The 19078-nt window shown below is 33.7% G+C and overlaps 1 protein-coding gene across 1 annotated transcript in view; it reads left to right on the forward strand.

The window, feature by feature from the left end:
• Positions 1-1599: 1599 nt before the first annotated feature.
• SLC9B1 (solute carrier family 9 member B1) overlaps positions 1600-19078 on the forward strand; it is a gene marked incomplete at both ends in the record, with an annotated part of 46352 nt that continues 28873 nt past the window's right edge. Inside the window, 2 exons of the mRNA XM_082838358.1 lie at positions 1600-1668; positions 3996-4134. Coding sequence (XP_082694484.1) covers positions 1600-1668; positions 3996-4134 — 208 coding nt within the window. The remainder of the gene's footprint in view (positions 1669-3995; positions 4135-19078) is intronic.

Genomic DNA, 19078 nt, shown 5'->3' on the forward strand with positions numbered 1-19078 from the left:
ACGGGCCCAGCCGCTCCGCGGCATGTGGGATCTTCCCGGACTGGGGCACGAACCCGTGTCCCCTGCATCGGCAGGCGGACTCCCAACCACTGTGCCACCAGGGAAGCCCCTTGTATGATTCTTGATGTTATGTTTGCATGCCCCTAGTCCATCTGCCTAGTTATGATTCACAATTTGTCCTCATTCAAGTCACAGTTGAAATGTCCCCTTGACCACTGTGACATGCTGGTTTATTTTCTTCAGTATTTAATTGCAGTCTGAAAATATTGTTTATTGTCTTTCCCTTCCCCCCTACAAGAATATAAGCTCCATGAGAGTAGAAACCTATATTCCCGTTTTGTTTTGCTGCTTTTATCTTCAGAGTCCAGAAGAGTAGGCATTCAGAACTTACTGAGTGGGTGAACTTTGTGCCCTGACTCTTGTGTACTGGAGTTCAGATTTTTTAATGGTGCTAACCCTCAGCCTGTCCCTTCAGAACCTGAAACAACTTACGTGATTCACCCACATTCCTCGTTCATAGGGCTTACTAACACTTAGCTACTGGTCTAACAGCTAACAGGTAGTCATTCTAATAATTCTGATATTCCCTTTAACTAACATGGAGTTTTACTTTAAAAGGACTTAGAGATCTCATTTTTTCATCAAATTTTAAAAAACAACTGTTATTTTCTGTTTTAATATCATAAATTCAGTTATGATTCCTTATAGGATTTTACACAGTAATATTTTACTTCGTAAAGTGAGACAATATATGTAAGCACCCAGCATATGGTAGGTACTCAGATGTTAATGTACCTTTTCATTAAAAACTTTCATTATTAAAATTGCTTGCCTCTAAAAAATATATATAGATACTTGAAGCACATTATTATCAAGTACTTAAAAATTAAAACTTGAAATCTTTTTGTCTTCAACAGTAACTCAAGAATTGAAAGATATTTTTAAGGCAAAGATACTCTCCCTCTACTCAAAGGCAGCAAAGATCACAGAGAAGGTAGAAACAACAGATATTTTAAAATAAATGTTTCCAGAACTAATTCTCCTCTTGATATGGTTCTAGTTCACTGTTTTTTCCTAGTTCATTCTTATTCAAAATAAAACCTATTTTATTTTGCTTAATGTTGAACCCACAGACCTTTCTAATGGACCATGTATAAAGACAGCATGCTTATAAGATGTAGGTTTTAATGTAGTTGATCACATTTCATTTAAAATTTTTTTGGAGTCTCTTATTCAGGAGTTGACTGACTAGAGTAAATCAATGATGGAAATTAGCTCAAACATATTATTTCAGTGCATGAAATAAAGAACTAAGTTTTCTGATATATGCTTTTAATATACGGCCCAGGATTATGAACTACTGAGAAGTATTAAATTGTTTTGTGATAATGATTTTTAAAATTTATGCACATGACTTTGGTTAATAACTTTAAAATGAATATTTGGACTATTTTTACTATAAAGATATCTGACTTGACTGTGGTGAAACTTTATGCTAAAAAATTATTTAAAAATTAATCCCACTTAACCGTGTTTGTTTTCAGATGGATTTATAGTCCTTCTTTCTTTTTTTCTTTCAAATTACTTTTAAACATTAGCATGTATGCCACAGATCCAAAAAATGAACATTTGGAGGATAAAAACATCCAACCATCTACAACTCCTCAGGTAAAAAATTAAAACTATATTGTAACATATGACATGAAAACAATCTGATGTTAAAATTTATTTTTGAAGTTTACTTAATAGGTTTTTATATATGTTTGGTTTAAAAGTGAGAAGTGGTCATTTTATACTATGAAACCATAGAAAATGAATTCATAGCCCTATACTTATTGAATGTGAAAGATATCCATGACATATTGTTAAGTAAAAAAGCAGATTATGGAACACTAGTATATTTACATTTTTATTAATAAATAACACACATACTCTCTCTCCCTTTCTCAGTCTCCCTCCCTCTTTTACATACATGCACACATTTCTAGATAAATATATATCAATATGTTAGCAATGGTTAACTCTGAATAGTGGGATTTGGAATGACTTTATTTTTTTCTGCTTATCTATATTTTTTGTTTTTCTAGCATGATCATGTGTTACCTGGGTATTTAAAAAATAAATGATTCAGGCTAAAAAAAAAAAAAAAAAGAAGTGATCATTTTAAAATAGCTAGTTTTAATATGTCCCAAGAAATGGGCAAAAGGAATGAAAACATGGAAGGGGTGACTATAGATTATTTTGGAACCAAAGAGGCAGATTTTAGGAATAATGAAAATTTGGCTTACTATTTCTTGCCATGTCCAGAATAAAGTTAGTAGTTTAGAGTAAAAGAGGTAAAGAAAGATCTAAATTAATTAAAATGTGCTGTACATTCGAAGGAGACCCAGGTTTTTATTTTTGCAAGTATGTAGAGTAAGTCATTAGACCTTTTGTTGACCTAGTTTTACTAAATATTAATTGCTCATAATTAGAATTATAAATTGTTTATTTTTATTATTTTTTTCTCTTTTTTTTTGCGGTACACGGGCCTCCCAATGCCGTGGCCTCTCCCGCTGCGGAGCACAGGCTCCGGACAAGCAGGCCCAGCGGCCACGGCTCACGGGACCAGCCGCTCCGCGGCATGCGGGATCCTCCCGGACCCGGGTACGAACCCGCACCTCCTGCATCGGCAGACGGACTTCCAACCACTGTGCCACCAGGGAGGCCCCTAAATTGTTTATTTTTTAAATAGAGGTTTCTACAGTTCTTAAGGGCCAAAAAAGTCCTTTTTAAAAAATGTTTAAAATATTCACCATTGATCCTAATTACTTTATCTGTAAAGACTTCATCTTACTCTATGTAAATTTATTATAAATTCTGAAATAATAAAACTTAAAATAATATGGTTTTATTGTATATGACCTTTCACCCACCCTAATCAAAACTCACCTTTGTGTCTTTACCCTGAACCTTTTGTATAGTGACAGACTTTCCAGAAAAAGGTCTCTATATCAGAACTCCAACAGATTAATCATGATCCGGTTTAAAGAACTTTGATTTTAAAGAGCTACATAATTCGTTTACACCAGCTGCTATGGTGCCTCTGTCTCCCTAGTCATTAAATGCTTCCTCTTCCTTTCCTTATTCTGTCCAAGCTCTCTAGCCTTTGTTACCATTTCTTGTGACAGTGTGATGTTCTCTCTCCACTGCACTCAAAAATATTATCAATACACTCAAAGCGTTGGCCTGCATGTCCACACACGTACATGCATACGCACACACACATGCATCATGATAACAGCAAGGATGTTTGAATATCGCTATTCCATGGTTAACTATTCTGTTCTGTTTCTTTTTAATCTTTTGTTTTGGTTTGGTTTTTACCTTGGGAGAAGCCTTTCAATATTCTCACAAACTAAAGGTGTCTTTTTCCCTCCTAAATCAGCAGTTTCATTATTAGACTAATTACCATTAAATACTGGAAGATTGAGGTATACCCATAAACCATCTAAATATGTTATCTATAAATAGTAGTGGAAAAAGCATGAACATTGAATTTCTGAAAGCTTGATCTGTTTTCTTCTCATTTTTCTTTGTTATATAATTTTTCAAATGAAATGAATCCAAGTTAAATTATATTTCACCTCCTTTCCAATTTAGTTGCATTTTAATTCTACAAAAGTTTTGCTGAATGATGTTTGGGAGTTAGACTAAGTAGGGACAGTTTTAATTATTCTGCCTGCACTATAGGTGTACTTATTCAGTATACATAAATCACAAATGAATATGGCAGGGAGGCAGGTCTACAAAAGGCTAAATCAAGGTGCCCTACAAAATACACTGTTGTTACCTCCCCAAATACCTATTGATATAGAGCATGAATATTATTTTGTATGTATAATTCTCCATGTTCACAGTAATAATATGAATTTAATTATGAAATTTGGTTGTCTCTTACATTCATAAAATTGTACAAGTATATTTCTTAAAAGACTTTCTTGTTTTTACTTCAGATCCTCAAAGCTAGTGATACTAATGAACATGAAGAAACTAAGGAAACTGTCTTGTCAAAAACAGAGGAAACAAAACCACAGATGGAAAAGAAGTGTTCTTGTCCTCCACAAGGAACACTGAATGAAACTATTACAAATGGTATGTGAAATAAGATATGTAAATGGATAGAAAATGAGAAATATATTTGATAAGTATTAAAATACAAGCCAACAAAGACACTGCTTAATCTATACACTCCAGATCAGATGAGCAGCCCTGTTTACAAGCAATATGTGGACAAAGAAGAAATAGTTCCTTAAATCTGTCAAAAATAATAATTGCTTAACAGATCTATATTTTAATGTTTTTCATGACTTTTTATGTTAAATTTTGGAAATTAGAAACAGAAGTGATAGAAAGATTTTTATTTAAAACCTACTTTTGACATTTAGTTTTAAGTAGCTAGAAGGAACATTATATTTCTGCCAATATTAAGGTTCTTATTTAAATTAAGCCCCAAATTTTATGCTGTCTTAAGGAGTTGTGTAGAACTTGCTTTCCCACTAAAATTTTAAAGCATCTCATTGTCACCAAATATTTATAGAAGGTTTTTTTCCCTAGATTTCTATATGATTAAACTTGAGAGAGAACAAGAGAGCGTTTGACGTCTAGAAGTACAGATCTCACAGAAAACAAAAATTAGATTAAAATATGATGAAGGATTAGTATTTGAAGTTTACATTGTTTTTCTTTGCTGCTTGCTAACTTTAAACTGAAAATTTTATTAATTGATGTAGTAAATTCATTTAGGAAAAGTTGCTTTTTAATTAAAATCAGTATTCTTAAGGCCCTGAATCTAAAGTAAACTTGAACATCTGCCAATGTAAGTGACTGGACTCCTTTCTGCACATAGGTCTCACATACACATCCCCATGACTTTATTTAGGGGGCAGTTTCTATACAGCAGTTGTTAGAAGTAGGGCCGGTGCATGTGGAAGAGAGGGAAATGTATTGGTCACCAAAGATTATCCATTGAGGTTGAGGACTGTGGTTTGCTCAGGAACTAGTTGAGGAGTTTTATAACAACAAACTTTGATACTTATAACTGGTTTCCCCCTTTGTTTTCCTTCATTTTTGATTTTGCAAATTTAGAGAAATTCATAGGAAAAAGGAGCTTCATGTTTCTATCTTGGGGGTCTATATTCTTGTACTCTCTTTTTCAATCTGTCTCTCTCTCTCCCTCTCACATACACACCCTATTTTCAAACTAAACAAACTCTTAAAAGAGTGTATACTCTGGATAATAGAAAGAAATAGAGCTGCGGTTTGTCAACAAGTCATGTTTAATTCAGCAATCCTGCAGTGCACACAGGTTAAATTAAATAAGAAATCTAAACTTTCAACCACGTGTAGAAATCAGTCTCATCACTTTTAATCACACTGTTTATATCTTACTTGGAGGTTGGCTTCCCTAATCACAAAGAAATGGATACTCTAGGGCAATAAGTTTAGGTTTTAGGCTATTGCTCCTTTTTGTTTCTTTTTAGTTTACTTTGAATAAAGGTACTAACTTATTTCCATTATTTTTCCTTTAAATAAATGAAAGGGTAGCTTTATTATACATCCAACTATGATTTTCAAATAATCTTGGAACCAAATTTCTCCATTAAAATCTTACCACTAGTTTCATAAAGTAAGCCGTCTTGGTAGTTTAGAGCTCAAAAATAATATCCCAGACAATTCCAGTTTCTGATCCAGCATCATCACTCCATCCTTGCAACAAATAAAGAGCTGAACAAACTGAAAAATCATCAACTCTTCTTAGTTCCATCAAAGAAGTGAGGTCACAGGGCAAATTACTGCCCCCCAAATTAGAGACAGGTTGATACAGAGAATCATAAGTTAGAGCAGAAACCTCTGCGGGAACCAATAGTGAGGGTAGGAAATTTGTCAATTAGCTGGAAGCTCAGTGTGGGCAAGTCTGAGAGTTAAAAACTATAGTAGGAGCCCAGTCATGGTGTTGGGGGACATCCTTTTGTGAGTTGTACCTCCAAGAGCCATCTGTCAGGGAGAGAGAAACGGTAACCACTGTGAAATACAACAGAGATCCTGTTCTTAATAAAACCTGCCTTCAAGAGAAACTGTAATATCAGAGTATAACCTGTGGGGACTTTATTAGCCTAACCAACTAAGGAGAAGAGAAATACCCAACTCCAGCCCTCTCTAGCCATACCGTACAACCTAAGGGGGTGAAAAAAGAAAAAAAACCCTGAAAAGAACTTGTGAAATTTACATACAGGCTCACTAAAAGACTGAGGCCTAATCATAGGACTATAGAACTCTTCTTCTTCCCCTACAACTTACCGTCACATTACCATAGGTCCTTTTACCAGCACATCATGTTCCCCTTTAAACAAAAATATATAAAATGTATTAAAAGGCACAAAACACGTTTTGAAGAGACAGAGAAAGCATCAGAACCAGACCCAGATATGGCAAGGGAGTTGGAATTATGAGACCATGAATTTAAAACAGCTCTAATATACTAAAGACTCCAGTGGAAAGGTAGACAACATGTAAGAACAGATGGGTAATGTAAACAGAGAGATGGAAACTCTAGAAATCAAAAACACTGTAACAGAAATGAATGCCTTCAATGGGTTCATTAGGAGACTATGCACTGAGGAAAGAATCTGAGCTTGGGGATTTGTCAACATAAACTTTCAGACCACAATGGACTTAAAAGTATGATTTATTAACAGAAAGGCAGCTAGAAAATCCCAGAATACTTGGAGATTAAACAATATACTTGTAAATACACATGGGTCAAAAAAGAAACCTCAAGAGACATTTTAAAATATTTTGAATCAAATGAAAATACAAGCTATCAAAGTTTGTGAGGTGCACTGAAAGCAGCACTTAGAGGGAAAATTATAGCATTGAATGCATATATTAGAAAAGAAGAAAGGTATAAAGTCAGTTATCCAAGCTTCCACCTTAGGAAACTAGAAAAAGAAGCAAAATAAATTCAAAGTAAGCAAAGGAAAAGAAATAATAAAAATTAGAGCAGATATCAATAAAATTGAAAACAAGAAATAGAGAAAATCAATGAAACCAAAGGCTTGTTCTTTGAAAAGATCAGTAAAATTGATTGCCTCCAGCTAGGCTAACTAAGAAAAAAGAAAACATAAATCACATATCAGAAATGAGAGCGGGAACATCACTACAGATTCCATGGGCATTAAAATGATAATAAAGGAACATCATAAACAACTCTATGTCCACAAATCTGATAGTTTAGAAGAAGTGGACCAATTCCTTGAAAGACCCAATCTACCAAAATGCAAGAAGAAATAGATAACCTGAATAAGACTATACCAGTAAAAGAAATTGAATCAACCATTAATAACCTCCCAAAACAGAAAGTATCAGACTCAGATGATTTCACTTGTGAATTCTACTAACTATTTAAGAAAGAAATTATACCAATTTTCTACAATCTCTTCCAGAAGATAGAAGCAGAGGGAAGCCTGCCAACTCATTTTATGAGTCTAGTATTACTTTCATACCAAAACTAAAGACATTAGAAGGGGAAAACGAACCAATATCTCTGATGAACATAGATGCAGAAATTCTCAATTTGTTGTAATTCTCTATATTAGCAAATAGAACTCAACAACATATAAAAAGAAGTATACTTTACAACCTTGTGGGATTTATCCTTGATATGCAAGGTTGGCTCACATTTGAAAATGAATTAATGTATTCCATCACATCAACAAACTAAAGAAGAAAAATCACATGATTATATCAACAGATGCAGGAAAAGCATTTGACAAAATCCAATACTCATTCATGATAAAAACTTCAGCAAATTACAAGTTCTTTGTCAACTTGACAAAGAACATCAATTAAAAATCTATAGCTGCCATCATACTTAATTGTGAGGGAATAGCTTTCCCAGTAAGATCAGGGACAAGAACATGATGCCCTCTCTCGCCGCTCCTTTTCAATATTGTACTGGAAGTCCTAGCTAATATAGTAAGACAAGAAAAGGGTATAAAAGGCATACAGACCGGGAAAGAAGATATAAAACTGCCTTTGTTCACACATGACATGATTGTCTATGTAGAAAATCTAAAGAATCTAGGGGAAAAAATCTCCTGCAACAACTAAAAAGTGAGTATAATAAGGTTGCAGGATACAAGGTTAGTATACAAAAGTCAGGGTTTTTTTTCCTATTTACCAAAAATGAACAAATGGAATTTGAAATGAAAAACGTATCACCATTTACACTAGTACTCCCCAAATGAAATACCTTCATATAAATCTAACAAAATATGTACAATATCCACATGAGGAAAACTGCAAAATTCTGAAGAAAGAAATTTAAAAACTAAATAAGTGTATAGATTTTACACGTTCATGGAAGACTCAATATTGTCAAGAAATTAGTTCATCTCAACTCGATCTATAGATTCAATGCAACTCCAATTAAAATCCCCACATGTTGTTTCATGGTGTCGACAAATTCATTCTAAAGTTTATATAGATATTGCAAAGACCAAGAATAACTAACACAATATTGAAGGAGAAAAATTCAAAACTGAAGAACTGACACTACTCCCCTACAAGACTTACTATAAACCTACAATAATCAAGAGAGTATAATTTGGTGAACAGGATGTAAATATATTAATGGAACAGAATAGAGAGCTCAGAAATAGATAAACATGGTCAGCTGAGCTTTGACAAAGGAGCAAAGGCAACCCAATGGAAGAAAGGTAGTCTGGTGCTAGATCTACTGGATATACACATGCAAAACAAATTAATCTAGATCAGACCTTATGCCCTTCATAAAAATTAACTCAAAGTGGGACATAGACCTAAGTGTAAAATGCAAAACTGTGAAACTCATAGAAGTTAACATAGGAGAAAATCTAGATGACCTTAGTTATGGTGATTACTTAAAAACAAAACAAAACAGGGAAGGCACAATCCATGAAAGAAATAATTGATTAGCTGAACTTATTTAACATTAAAAACTTCCACTCTGTGAAAGACAATGTCAAGAGAATGAGCACATAAGCCACAAACTGGGAGAAACTATTTACAAAACACACAACTGATAAAGAACTATCCAAAATATACCAAGAACTTTTAGAACTCAACAATAAGAAAACAGACAACCTGATTAAAAATGGGCAAAAGACCTTAAAAGGCACTTCACTGAAGAAAATATACAGATGGCAAATAAGCATATAAAAATGTTCTCAACATCATATGTCATTAGGGAATTGCAAATTAAAACAACAAAGTACCACTGCATATCCATTAGAATGGCCAGAAGTCCCAAACACTGACACCAGATGCTGGTGAAGATTTGGAGCAACAGGAACTCTCATTCATTGCTGCTAAGAATACAAAATAGTACAGCCAATTTGGAAGACAGTTTGGCAGTTTCTTACAAAACTAAATATACTCTAACCATATGATTCAGTAGTCACTCTCCTTGATATTATTTACACAAATGGGCTAAAAATTTATGCCCACAAAAACCTGCACACAAATGTTTATAGCAGCTTTGTCCATAACTGCCAAAATTGGGGGGCAGGGGGTGCTTACACTGTTGGTTGTATCATACTCCTGTTTTTTTCCCAAACTCTCCATCATCTCCTAAAATTTTTGTTGTTAATAGTACTTTATTGAATTATAGTCAACATACCACAAAGTACAAAGATCTTAAGTGTACACAGCTCAATGAATGTAGACAAATGTATACATTTGTCGAAAACCATTGCTCACATCAAGATAACATAGAAAGGTCTTGCAACAGTATGACTTTCTTTATCCCTCTTCTGCCCTTGTGCTAGATTTATCATATATTTTACTTCTACATTCTTATTATTTTTGCTTTAAAAAAACAAAAGTCTTTGTTTTAAGTTTTAAAAAAATTCCCTTATATTTGTTCACATGTTTGCATTCTCTAGTTCTCTACATTTCTTTCTGGCAATCTGGACTTCCATGTGGGATTCTTTCCCTTCAGCCTAAAAAACTTCCTTTAATGTTTCTTGTTGTGTAATTGTGCTAGTAATTAATTCTCTCAGCTTTTATTTGTCTGAAAATGTCTAATTTGGCCTTCTTAAAAATTGAAGTACATTTGACATATAACAGTTTCAGGTGCATAACATAATGATTTGATATTTGTAAATATTGCAAAATGATCACCACAATAAGTCGATCATTCATGGTTAAAAATTTTTTGTGTGATGAGAGCTTTTAAGATCTACTCTTAGCAACTTTCAAATATACAATACAGTGTTCCTAACTATAGTCACCATGCTGTACATTACTTCCTCATGACTTATTTTGTAACTGCAAGTTTGAACCTTTTGACCCCTTCACCCATTTACCCACCCTCTTACCCTCTGCCTCTGGCAACCGTCAGTCTGTTCTCTACATCCATGAACTTGATTTTTTTTTTAATTCCACATATAAGAGAGATTATATGGTATTTGTCTTTCTCTGTCTGACTTATTTCTCTTAGCATAGTGCCCTCAAGGTCAGTCCATCTATGTTGTAGCAAATGTCAAGATTTTCCTCCTTTTTTGTGGCTGAATAATATTTCATTATATATACATATATATACTATATATAGTACTATATATATATGTATATGTATCTACCATTTTTAATCCATTTATTCATTGATGAACATTTAAGGTGTTTCCATATCTTGGCTGTTGTAAATAATGTTGCTATGGACAGGGGGATGCTTACATCTTTTTGAATTAGTGTTTTCTTTGGAAAAATACCCAGAAGTAGAATTACTGGATCATATGGTAGTTCTAGTTTTAATTTTTAAGGAACCTCCATTCTGTTTTCCATAGTGGCTACATCAATATACATTCCCACTGACAGTGCATGAGGGTTCCTTTTTCTCCACATCCTTGCCAACATTTATTACTTGTGGTCTTTTTGACTATAGCCTTTCTAACAGGTGTGAGGTGTTATCTCATTGGTTTTGTTTTTTTTGTTGTTGTTGTTGTTTTTTTTTTGCGGTCCGTGGGCCTCTCACTCTTGTGGCCTCTCCCGTTGAGGAGCACAGGCTCCGGACGCGCAGGCTCAGCAGCCATGGCTCACGAGCCTAGCCGCTTCGCGGCATGTGGGATCTTCCCGGACCGGGGCACAAACCCATGTCCCCTGCATTGGCAGGCGGACTCTCAACCACTGAACCACCAGGGAAGCCCCTCATTGGGGTTTTGATTTGCATTTCCCTGATGATTAGTGATGCTGAGCATCTTTTCGTGTACCTGTTTGCCATCTGTATGTCTTCTTTGGAAAAATGCCTATTCGGATCCTCTGCCCAATTTTTAATCGAATTGTTTGGGGTTTTTTTTGCTATTGAGTTGTATGAGTTCATTGTATATTATGAACACTAACCACTTATCATATATATGGTATGCAAATATTTTCCATTTGGTAGGTCGCCTTTTCACTTTGTTGATGGTTTCCTTTGGTGTGCAGAAGCTTTTTAGTTTGATGTAGTCCACTCCCCACCACCCGCCCTTTTTTTTTTTACTTTTGCTGCCTTTGCTTTTGGTGTCAAATCCAAAAATTCATCACCAATATCAACACTTAATACCTATGTTTTCTTCCAAAAGTTTTATGATTTCAGTTCTTATCTTCAAGTCTTTAATCCATTTTGAGTTAATTTTTATGTATAGTGTAGATAGAGGTCCAGCTTCCTTCTTTTGCATGTGACTGTTCAATTTTCCAAATACCATTTATTGAAAAGATTGTCCTTTCCCCATTGTATATTCTTGGCTCCTTTGTCATAAATTAGTTGACCATATATCAGTTTATTTCTGGACTCCAGAATAACAAATGACCCAGTGATCTATGTGTCTGTTTTTATGCTAATACCATACTATTTGATTACAATAACTTTGTAATATAGTTTGAAATCAGCACACATGACACCTCCTTTGTTCTTCTTTCTGACCTTTATTTTTGAAGTATATTTTTTGTTGGGTATAGACTTCAAGTTCACAGGCCCTGTTTCCTTTAAGCCCTTTAAAGCTGTTCTTTCATTCTCTTTTGTCTTCCTTTATTTCCAATGCCAAGCCAGCATAATTCTTATTGTTGTCCCTCTAAATGTAATTTGACTATATTTTCTGGATGATTTAAACTTTTTCTTTTCATCTTTGATTTCTACAGTTTAATTATAATGTGACTAGGCATACTGTTCCTTGTATTTATCCTGCTTGGGCTTCACTAGACTTTTTGGACCTGTGTATTGTCTTTCATCAATTTTGAAAAGTCATCTTCTCTTCAAATATTTATACTGCTCCATTCTCTCTCTCCTCTTCTTCTGGGACTTCAATTATACATATGTCACACCATTTCATATTGTTTCATAGGTTTTTTCTTTTTAAATTAATAGCATTTTAAAGCAATTTTTTTAGATTTACCTAAAATATGAGTGGTAAGTACAGAGAGTTTCCATTTAACCCTTTACCCCCTCATACACACATACAGTCTCCCCTATCACTAACACCTTACATTAGTGTGGTATATTTGTTACAATTGATAAACCAATATTATACATTATTATTAAAGTCCATAAATTACATTAGCGTTCACTCTTTGTGTTCTGCGGGTTTTGACATATTTATAATGATATGCATCCACCATTACAGTATCATACAGAATAGTTTCAGTGCCCTAAAAATTTCCTGTGCTCTAGCTATTCATTCCTCCCTCCTCCTGGAATCCCCTGGCAATCACTGATTTTTTTTTTTTTTTTTTTTACTGTCTTCATAGTTTTATAAACTTTAAGAAGTCCTCTTTATTCCTGGAGACTTTCCTCCCAGAGACATCCTTTTCTGCTTCCACCTATGTGGCTGTTTTCTAGGTCTGTGGAAGACTGTCATCCTAGAGCTTCCTTTCAATGCCCTCTTGGTTTGGATCTACTGTTTCCAAGATTAAAATCCTTCATCTTTCCTGGTTTCCTCCTGGTTTTGCTAGCATACATCCTCAAGTAAGTGCCAAAAAAAAAGGATACATGACAGCTAAACTTTCAGAGACCTCACATATATGAAAATGTTTTTATTCTGCTCTCACATTTGATAAGTTGGGTATATAATTCTAGATTAGAAATAATTTTTCATAGAATTTTGGAAGGGTTTATCTGCTGTCTTCTAGTATCTAGAGTTGCTGCTAAGAAATAGTATATAAATCTGTTTATGATTCATTTGGAAATGGCTTTTTTCAAGGTATCTAGAAGATTTTAGCATCTTCTCTATGTCTTTGCTTTTGCAACATTTTACAGTGATAAGTGTAGGTATGGATCTTTTTTTCATGCTTTGTATTGAGCATTTAGTTGACCTTTTCAACCTGAACACTAAGAAAGTTGCATATTATTTCCTTGATAATTTCCCCCCTCCCCTCCTTTTTTTTTCTTTATTCTCTTTTCTGGTCAGATATTGGATGACCTGGATTGGTTTTTATCTCATATTTACCACCACTTTATGCTGCTTTCTGTTCTAGGAGATTTCTTTACTTCATTTTCAGTTTTTCATTTTTCCAGTTTTTCATTTCAGCAATCATATTTATTTTATCTCCAAGAACGCTTTTTTGTTCTCTAATTGTTCCTTTCATATGGTATTCTATTCTTATTTTATGTAAATTCTCAGATCTCTGAGAATATAATTTAAAATTTTTGTTTTATTTCATTCTGGTCCCTAAATTATTGGTTTCTTCTGAGGAAAGTTTTTCAGTTTGTTTTGCTTGACTTTTCCTTTTCTTGCTGCTGGGTTTTGTTTTATGTTAATGATCCTCAGTTGTCTGATACTTAAGAAGGAAGGTCTCAATAGCTTATGCAGATATACTATGCTGTTGTGAAGGTAGGACCTGTTGTCAGGTCCCCCCTCTGAGACCATCTTCTGCCTGGGACAGGGCAGGACAAAGCTTTATTGACTGATGGGCTTTAGTTTGTGGTGAATGGACATAGAGCTGACTATGAAGTTGTGGGCTTTTCACATGCCAGAATGAGTTGTTTTCACTCTGGAACTCCAACAATCACTCTTAAAGCTTTAGCTGTCCCTTAGGTAATCCATTCAATGACTAAAAGTATGATAAATGTTAGCAGTTTCTAAGCACAGGAATGGAGAGAGGAGTAGAGCTGCTGACTGATGCTGTTGTACCATGTACAAACCCTTGATTAATTTCCCTTTTTTAGGCCCCTTTTCTCACTCCTTCCTTTAGCTGTATACTATTTCTAAGCTCAGATTTTCCTCCAGTTTCTATCGTCAAATGGATTTCTTTTGTAGGTACCTCGCATATTTAAGGCTGCAGCTTTCTCTACCTGTTTCCATCCTTCAACCTGGTCCTATCTGCTTTCACCTCCCAGAAGTGTGTGACAACAACTATCTCTTCTCCCCTAATTCTCTTCATGGTGATATGTTTTTTCCTTTTTATATTTCTATACTTTTATTTCAGTTAAGCTTTATATGCCCTGTCTGCCATCTTGAACTAGCTTGGTTTTGTTCTTATGTCCTTTTCTTCCTTCACTTAATCAAAACTCTCATTCATTTAGTTTATCAGCTCTCAGGTTGGTGTTGGGCAAGACAGCAAAAAGATTAATTTCAAACAATGTGCTTATTTATGCTAATAAATATCTGGTTAGTAAAATTTCATGAAATATTACTAACTTTAGGAAAAAATATATGAGGCAGAGAAAAATTTTGTAGCATTGCTGGAAGAAAGATGTTAGGAAAAATAGAACCCAAGAAATCATCATAGGTCCCTTACAGTAATTTTCTGCCTGAAGCAGTCTCCTCTTCACTTACATCCAGGTGTAATTTTTTATTTCAGCTGTTAAAATGGGAGCTGGGAAACTACAGCCCATAGACCAAATCCAGTCCCCTACTTGTTTTATAAAGTTCTATTGTGCTAAAATGGCAAAGTTGGGTATTTGTAACAGAGGCCATATGACTCACAATGCCGAAAATATTTACTGTCTGATCCTTTACTGAAAAAAAATTTTGATCCATCTCCTAGAAGATCATTCCTGTACTATACCCCCTTTATTTCCTCTTTCAGGAATTGAGCTGCAATTTCATGAGTAACCTTACAGCCCAAATTTCTCTATCACCTCAGATATAATCTGGGTGGACACCATAAAATCAAAGAATCTTTGTATCTTAAATCAACTGAATTCCATCTTATTTTACTCCCTCTTCCCAGTAACATAGTAACTAAACTTGTTCTGTATACAGCACTCTTATTTTTTAAATAGCAAACATTTGATATTGGTCTATTTGGATTTTTCCTTCCTTCTTGAATCAGTTTTGTTAATTTATGTCTTTCTAGGAGTTTGTTTATTTCATCTAAGTTGTCTAATTTTTTAGCTTGAAGTTGTTTATAATATTTCCTTAACATTCTTTTAATTTCTGTAGGGTCTATAGTGATGTTTCCTCTTTCATTTCTGATTTTGGTGGTTTGTGTCTTCTCTCACTTTTCTTGGTCACTCTAGCTAAAAATTTATCCATTTTGTTGACTTTCTCAAATAATCAATTTTTTGTTTCATTGATTTTCTTTAGTGTTTTACTATTTTCTATTTTATTATTTTCTACTCCAATCTTTTTAATTTCATACATCCTGCTTACTTTTGATTTGGCTTTCTTATCTTTTTCTAACTTTCTAAGATAGATGTTGTGATTGTCAATTTTAGATTATTTATTTCCTTCTAATATATTTTTAAACCTATAAATTTCCCTCTACACACATCGCATTCCTTTAACATTGATATATTCTGTTTTCATTTTTATTCACTTTAAGACATGTTGTAATCCCCTTGTGTTTACCTCTTTGATTCATGATTACCATTTGCATGATATATATATTTTATCCTTTTATTTTTAGCTTGTTCATTTCACCTGAAGTGTGTTTCTTATAGACGCCATATCGTTGGATATTTTTTTAATCCACTATGACAATCTTTGCCTTTTGATTTTAGTCCATTCACATTTAACATAATTACTGATATGGTTAGACTTATGTCTACCATTGCATTATTTCTTATTTGTCATATCTTTTTATTTTTCTCTTCTTATTCTACTGCTTCTTTTGTTTTAACCAAGTATTTTTAGTGTATTATTTTAATTTCTCTGTTAATATTTTAGCTGTATTTTAGAGGCTTTAGTGTGAATGGTTTCTCTAGGAATTACCATAATCACCTTCAACTTTTTACAGTCTACTTCAGTTTAATATTGACATAATTTGGTATTATATAGCAGCTTTGAGCCAATATACCTCTATATACTATAAACTCAACAATATTTTGTTATTCTTATTGCTTTTAAAAATCTTCAGCTTTTTTAAAAAAAATTGAGATGAAATGAGAAAAACATATACACAATCTTTTATACTTAGACATTTATTTATCATTTTCAGTGCCCTTTATTCTTTCTTATTGGTTCAAATTACCTTGTGTCATTTCCTTTCAACTTAAAGATTTTCTTTAGTATTTCTTCAGCAAAGATGAATTTTCTTTCTTTATTTATTTATTTGTCTGAGAATGTCTTTATTTAAGCTTCATTTTGAAGGATGGTTTTACTGGGTATAGGATTCTTGATTGACAGTTTTTTTTTTTCTGTACTTCTGAAATGCCACTTTACTGCCTTCTGGCCTCTGTTTTTCCTGATGAAAATGTTGCTATTAATTGTATTATTGTCCCCATATGTAATAAGTCATTTCTCTTGCCACTCGCAAGATTTTTGCTTTGTCTTTGGCTGTCTCTGGTTTCATTAAATTTGGAAATTTGGACATTATATTTTCAAATATTTTCTCCCCCTTTATCTCTCTTCTCCTCCTGGGACTCCCCTTATGCATATGTTAATACTCTTGATGGTATTCCATTGCTATCTGAGGCTCTGTTTATGTTTTTCTTCATTCCTTTTTTCTTGTTGTTCTTCAGATTGATTAATCTCTATTGATGTATTTTCAAGTTTGTTGATATTTTCTTTCACAAGCTCAAATATGCTGTTAAGCCTCTCCAGTGAATTTTTCATTTCAGTTGTTGTATGTTTCAATTCTAGATTTTCTTTTATTAAAAAAATGGAAGTTGGCCTGCCTAAAGTTATGGAGCTGCATTAGATAATCTCTTATAATTTTTTAAATTCAATTTATTTAAACTAAAAACAAAAACAGTTCACCCATTTCTCCCATGCCCATTTTCATTTTAAAGTAAATTTTATCTCTTTATTGATATTCTCTATTAAATGGCACCTTTTTGTCGTATTTTAATTGCTTATACATATTTATAATAGCTGTTTTGAACACTTTGTAAATCCAACACCTGGACTCACTCAATATCTCTTGATTGCTTTTTTCCTGAGTATATATCATACTTTCATGTTTCTTTGAACATCTAGTAAATTTGGTTGAAAATTAAACATTTTAATTACACATTATTGCAACTTTGAATTCAGTTTTACTTTTTAGGGTTTTTGTTGTTATTATTATTGTTGTTTTGGTAATTCACATGTACTTAAACTGTGGATTTTAACCTGCCCCATGGTTTGCAGCAGCCAATGGTTCTTATCAGTTTTTTGTTTGTTTATTTTTTTGTTGTTAGCCTACCTTCCTAGCGGTTTCCCTTTTGTCTGCATAGCTTAGTAGTCACCTAATGATTTTCGAGTGACATAGTGTTCAGGCCAATAAGTCTTCCACCCTCTGCCAGGTGATCTGTAGGTGGGTTGAAGAATGCATTTAAAGTTCCTGCTAGTACTCAGACCTCACATCATTTTTCTCTTTTTGCCATACTCCTTGAGTCTTCCCTGCATTTGCATACTTGCCCAACTAGCCATGGATATGTAGAGAACTTATTTCAACCATTCAATACCTCTTTCGTATCCAATATCTCCCAGTCACATTTTTGGCTGGTCTGCCACTTGCCTCAACTTGGACTGCAACCTCAAACTAGCAAAACTGCATGTTTTCTCTGTCCATTCCCAAACCAGTCTGCCACTTTTAGCCAGCAAGGTCATGGGTTTTCTGCCTCCACTCCATATCAAATCCACTCCACCTCCTCTGGCAGGAAAGCTGCTGGTTTTTACTTCCAACTCCATGCTGGTATAACTAGTTTTTCCCAACTGAGCTGAAGTGGGGGAGAAGGGTGAGAAGAATGGTAGCAATCCCAAGCAGCAAGGCCTCAGACTTTCAGTGATCCTACCCAAAACTCTAGCATTTTTTTCAAGAATAACTGCTTCTCAATTTGATAACTGCCTTTGGTCAGTTTTCAAGGTCCTGAAATGGTTGCTTTTATTATTTTATACAGTTTTATATGTAGACTTTTTTATTGAAATAAACTGTCAACTTCTTCATGTTATCATTGTTGGAAATCCCATATCCAAGTTATTTTTATATCCCCTGATTTAGCAATTTTGATTGGGTATTTGTTATACAATCAAACACTTGTTTAGACCAACCTACATGTTTACAATTCTTTTTGTTCATTTTTCCTTCCTTTATAGTCCTATGTCCTTATTCCTAAAGCATATCTTCTAATAGTTTTTCTGCCAGTAAAAATGGAATATATTCTTAGATATATTTGCTTGACAATATCTTTCATTTGTCCTTTTCTTGAATGATAGTTTAACTTGCTGCAGAATTCAACATTGGATATTTTATCTCTGTACTTTGAAGACCTTATTTCATTATCTTCCAGCTTCTGTTGTTGCTGTTGAGAATTGAGAATCTGCTCTAATGTTTATTTCTTTATGACTAATCTGTATTTTTCCCTCTAGATTCTTTAAGGCATTATTTTTGTTTTTGCTGATCTGTAGTTTCTCAACATTGTGTCTAAGTATCTATTTATTTTTATTTAATCCTGGTGAGAATTTATTTTACTTCCTGTGTCCAAATCAATACAGAATTGATTATGATTTTAATCAATTCTATAAATTTGTTAAGCCAATTTTCTTCTCAAATATTGTCTCTTTTTCACTCTTTCTATTCTGTTTCTGAAATTACTATTAGATATATTTTACATCTTTTCCAAAATCTAAATATCTCATATTTTCCATCTCATTTTTCT

The sequence above is a fragment of the Leucopleurus acutus genome, assembly GCF_964270905.1.
Source record: "Leucopleurus acutus genome assembly, chromosome: 4".
Lineage (NCBI taxonomy): Eukaryota > Metazoa > Chordata > Mammalia > Artiodactyla > Delphinidae > Leucopleurus > Leucopleurus acutus.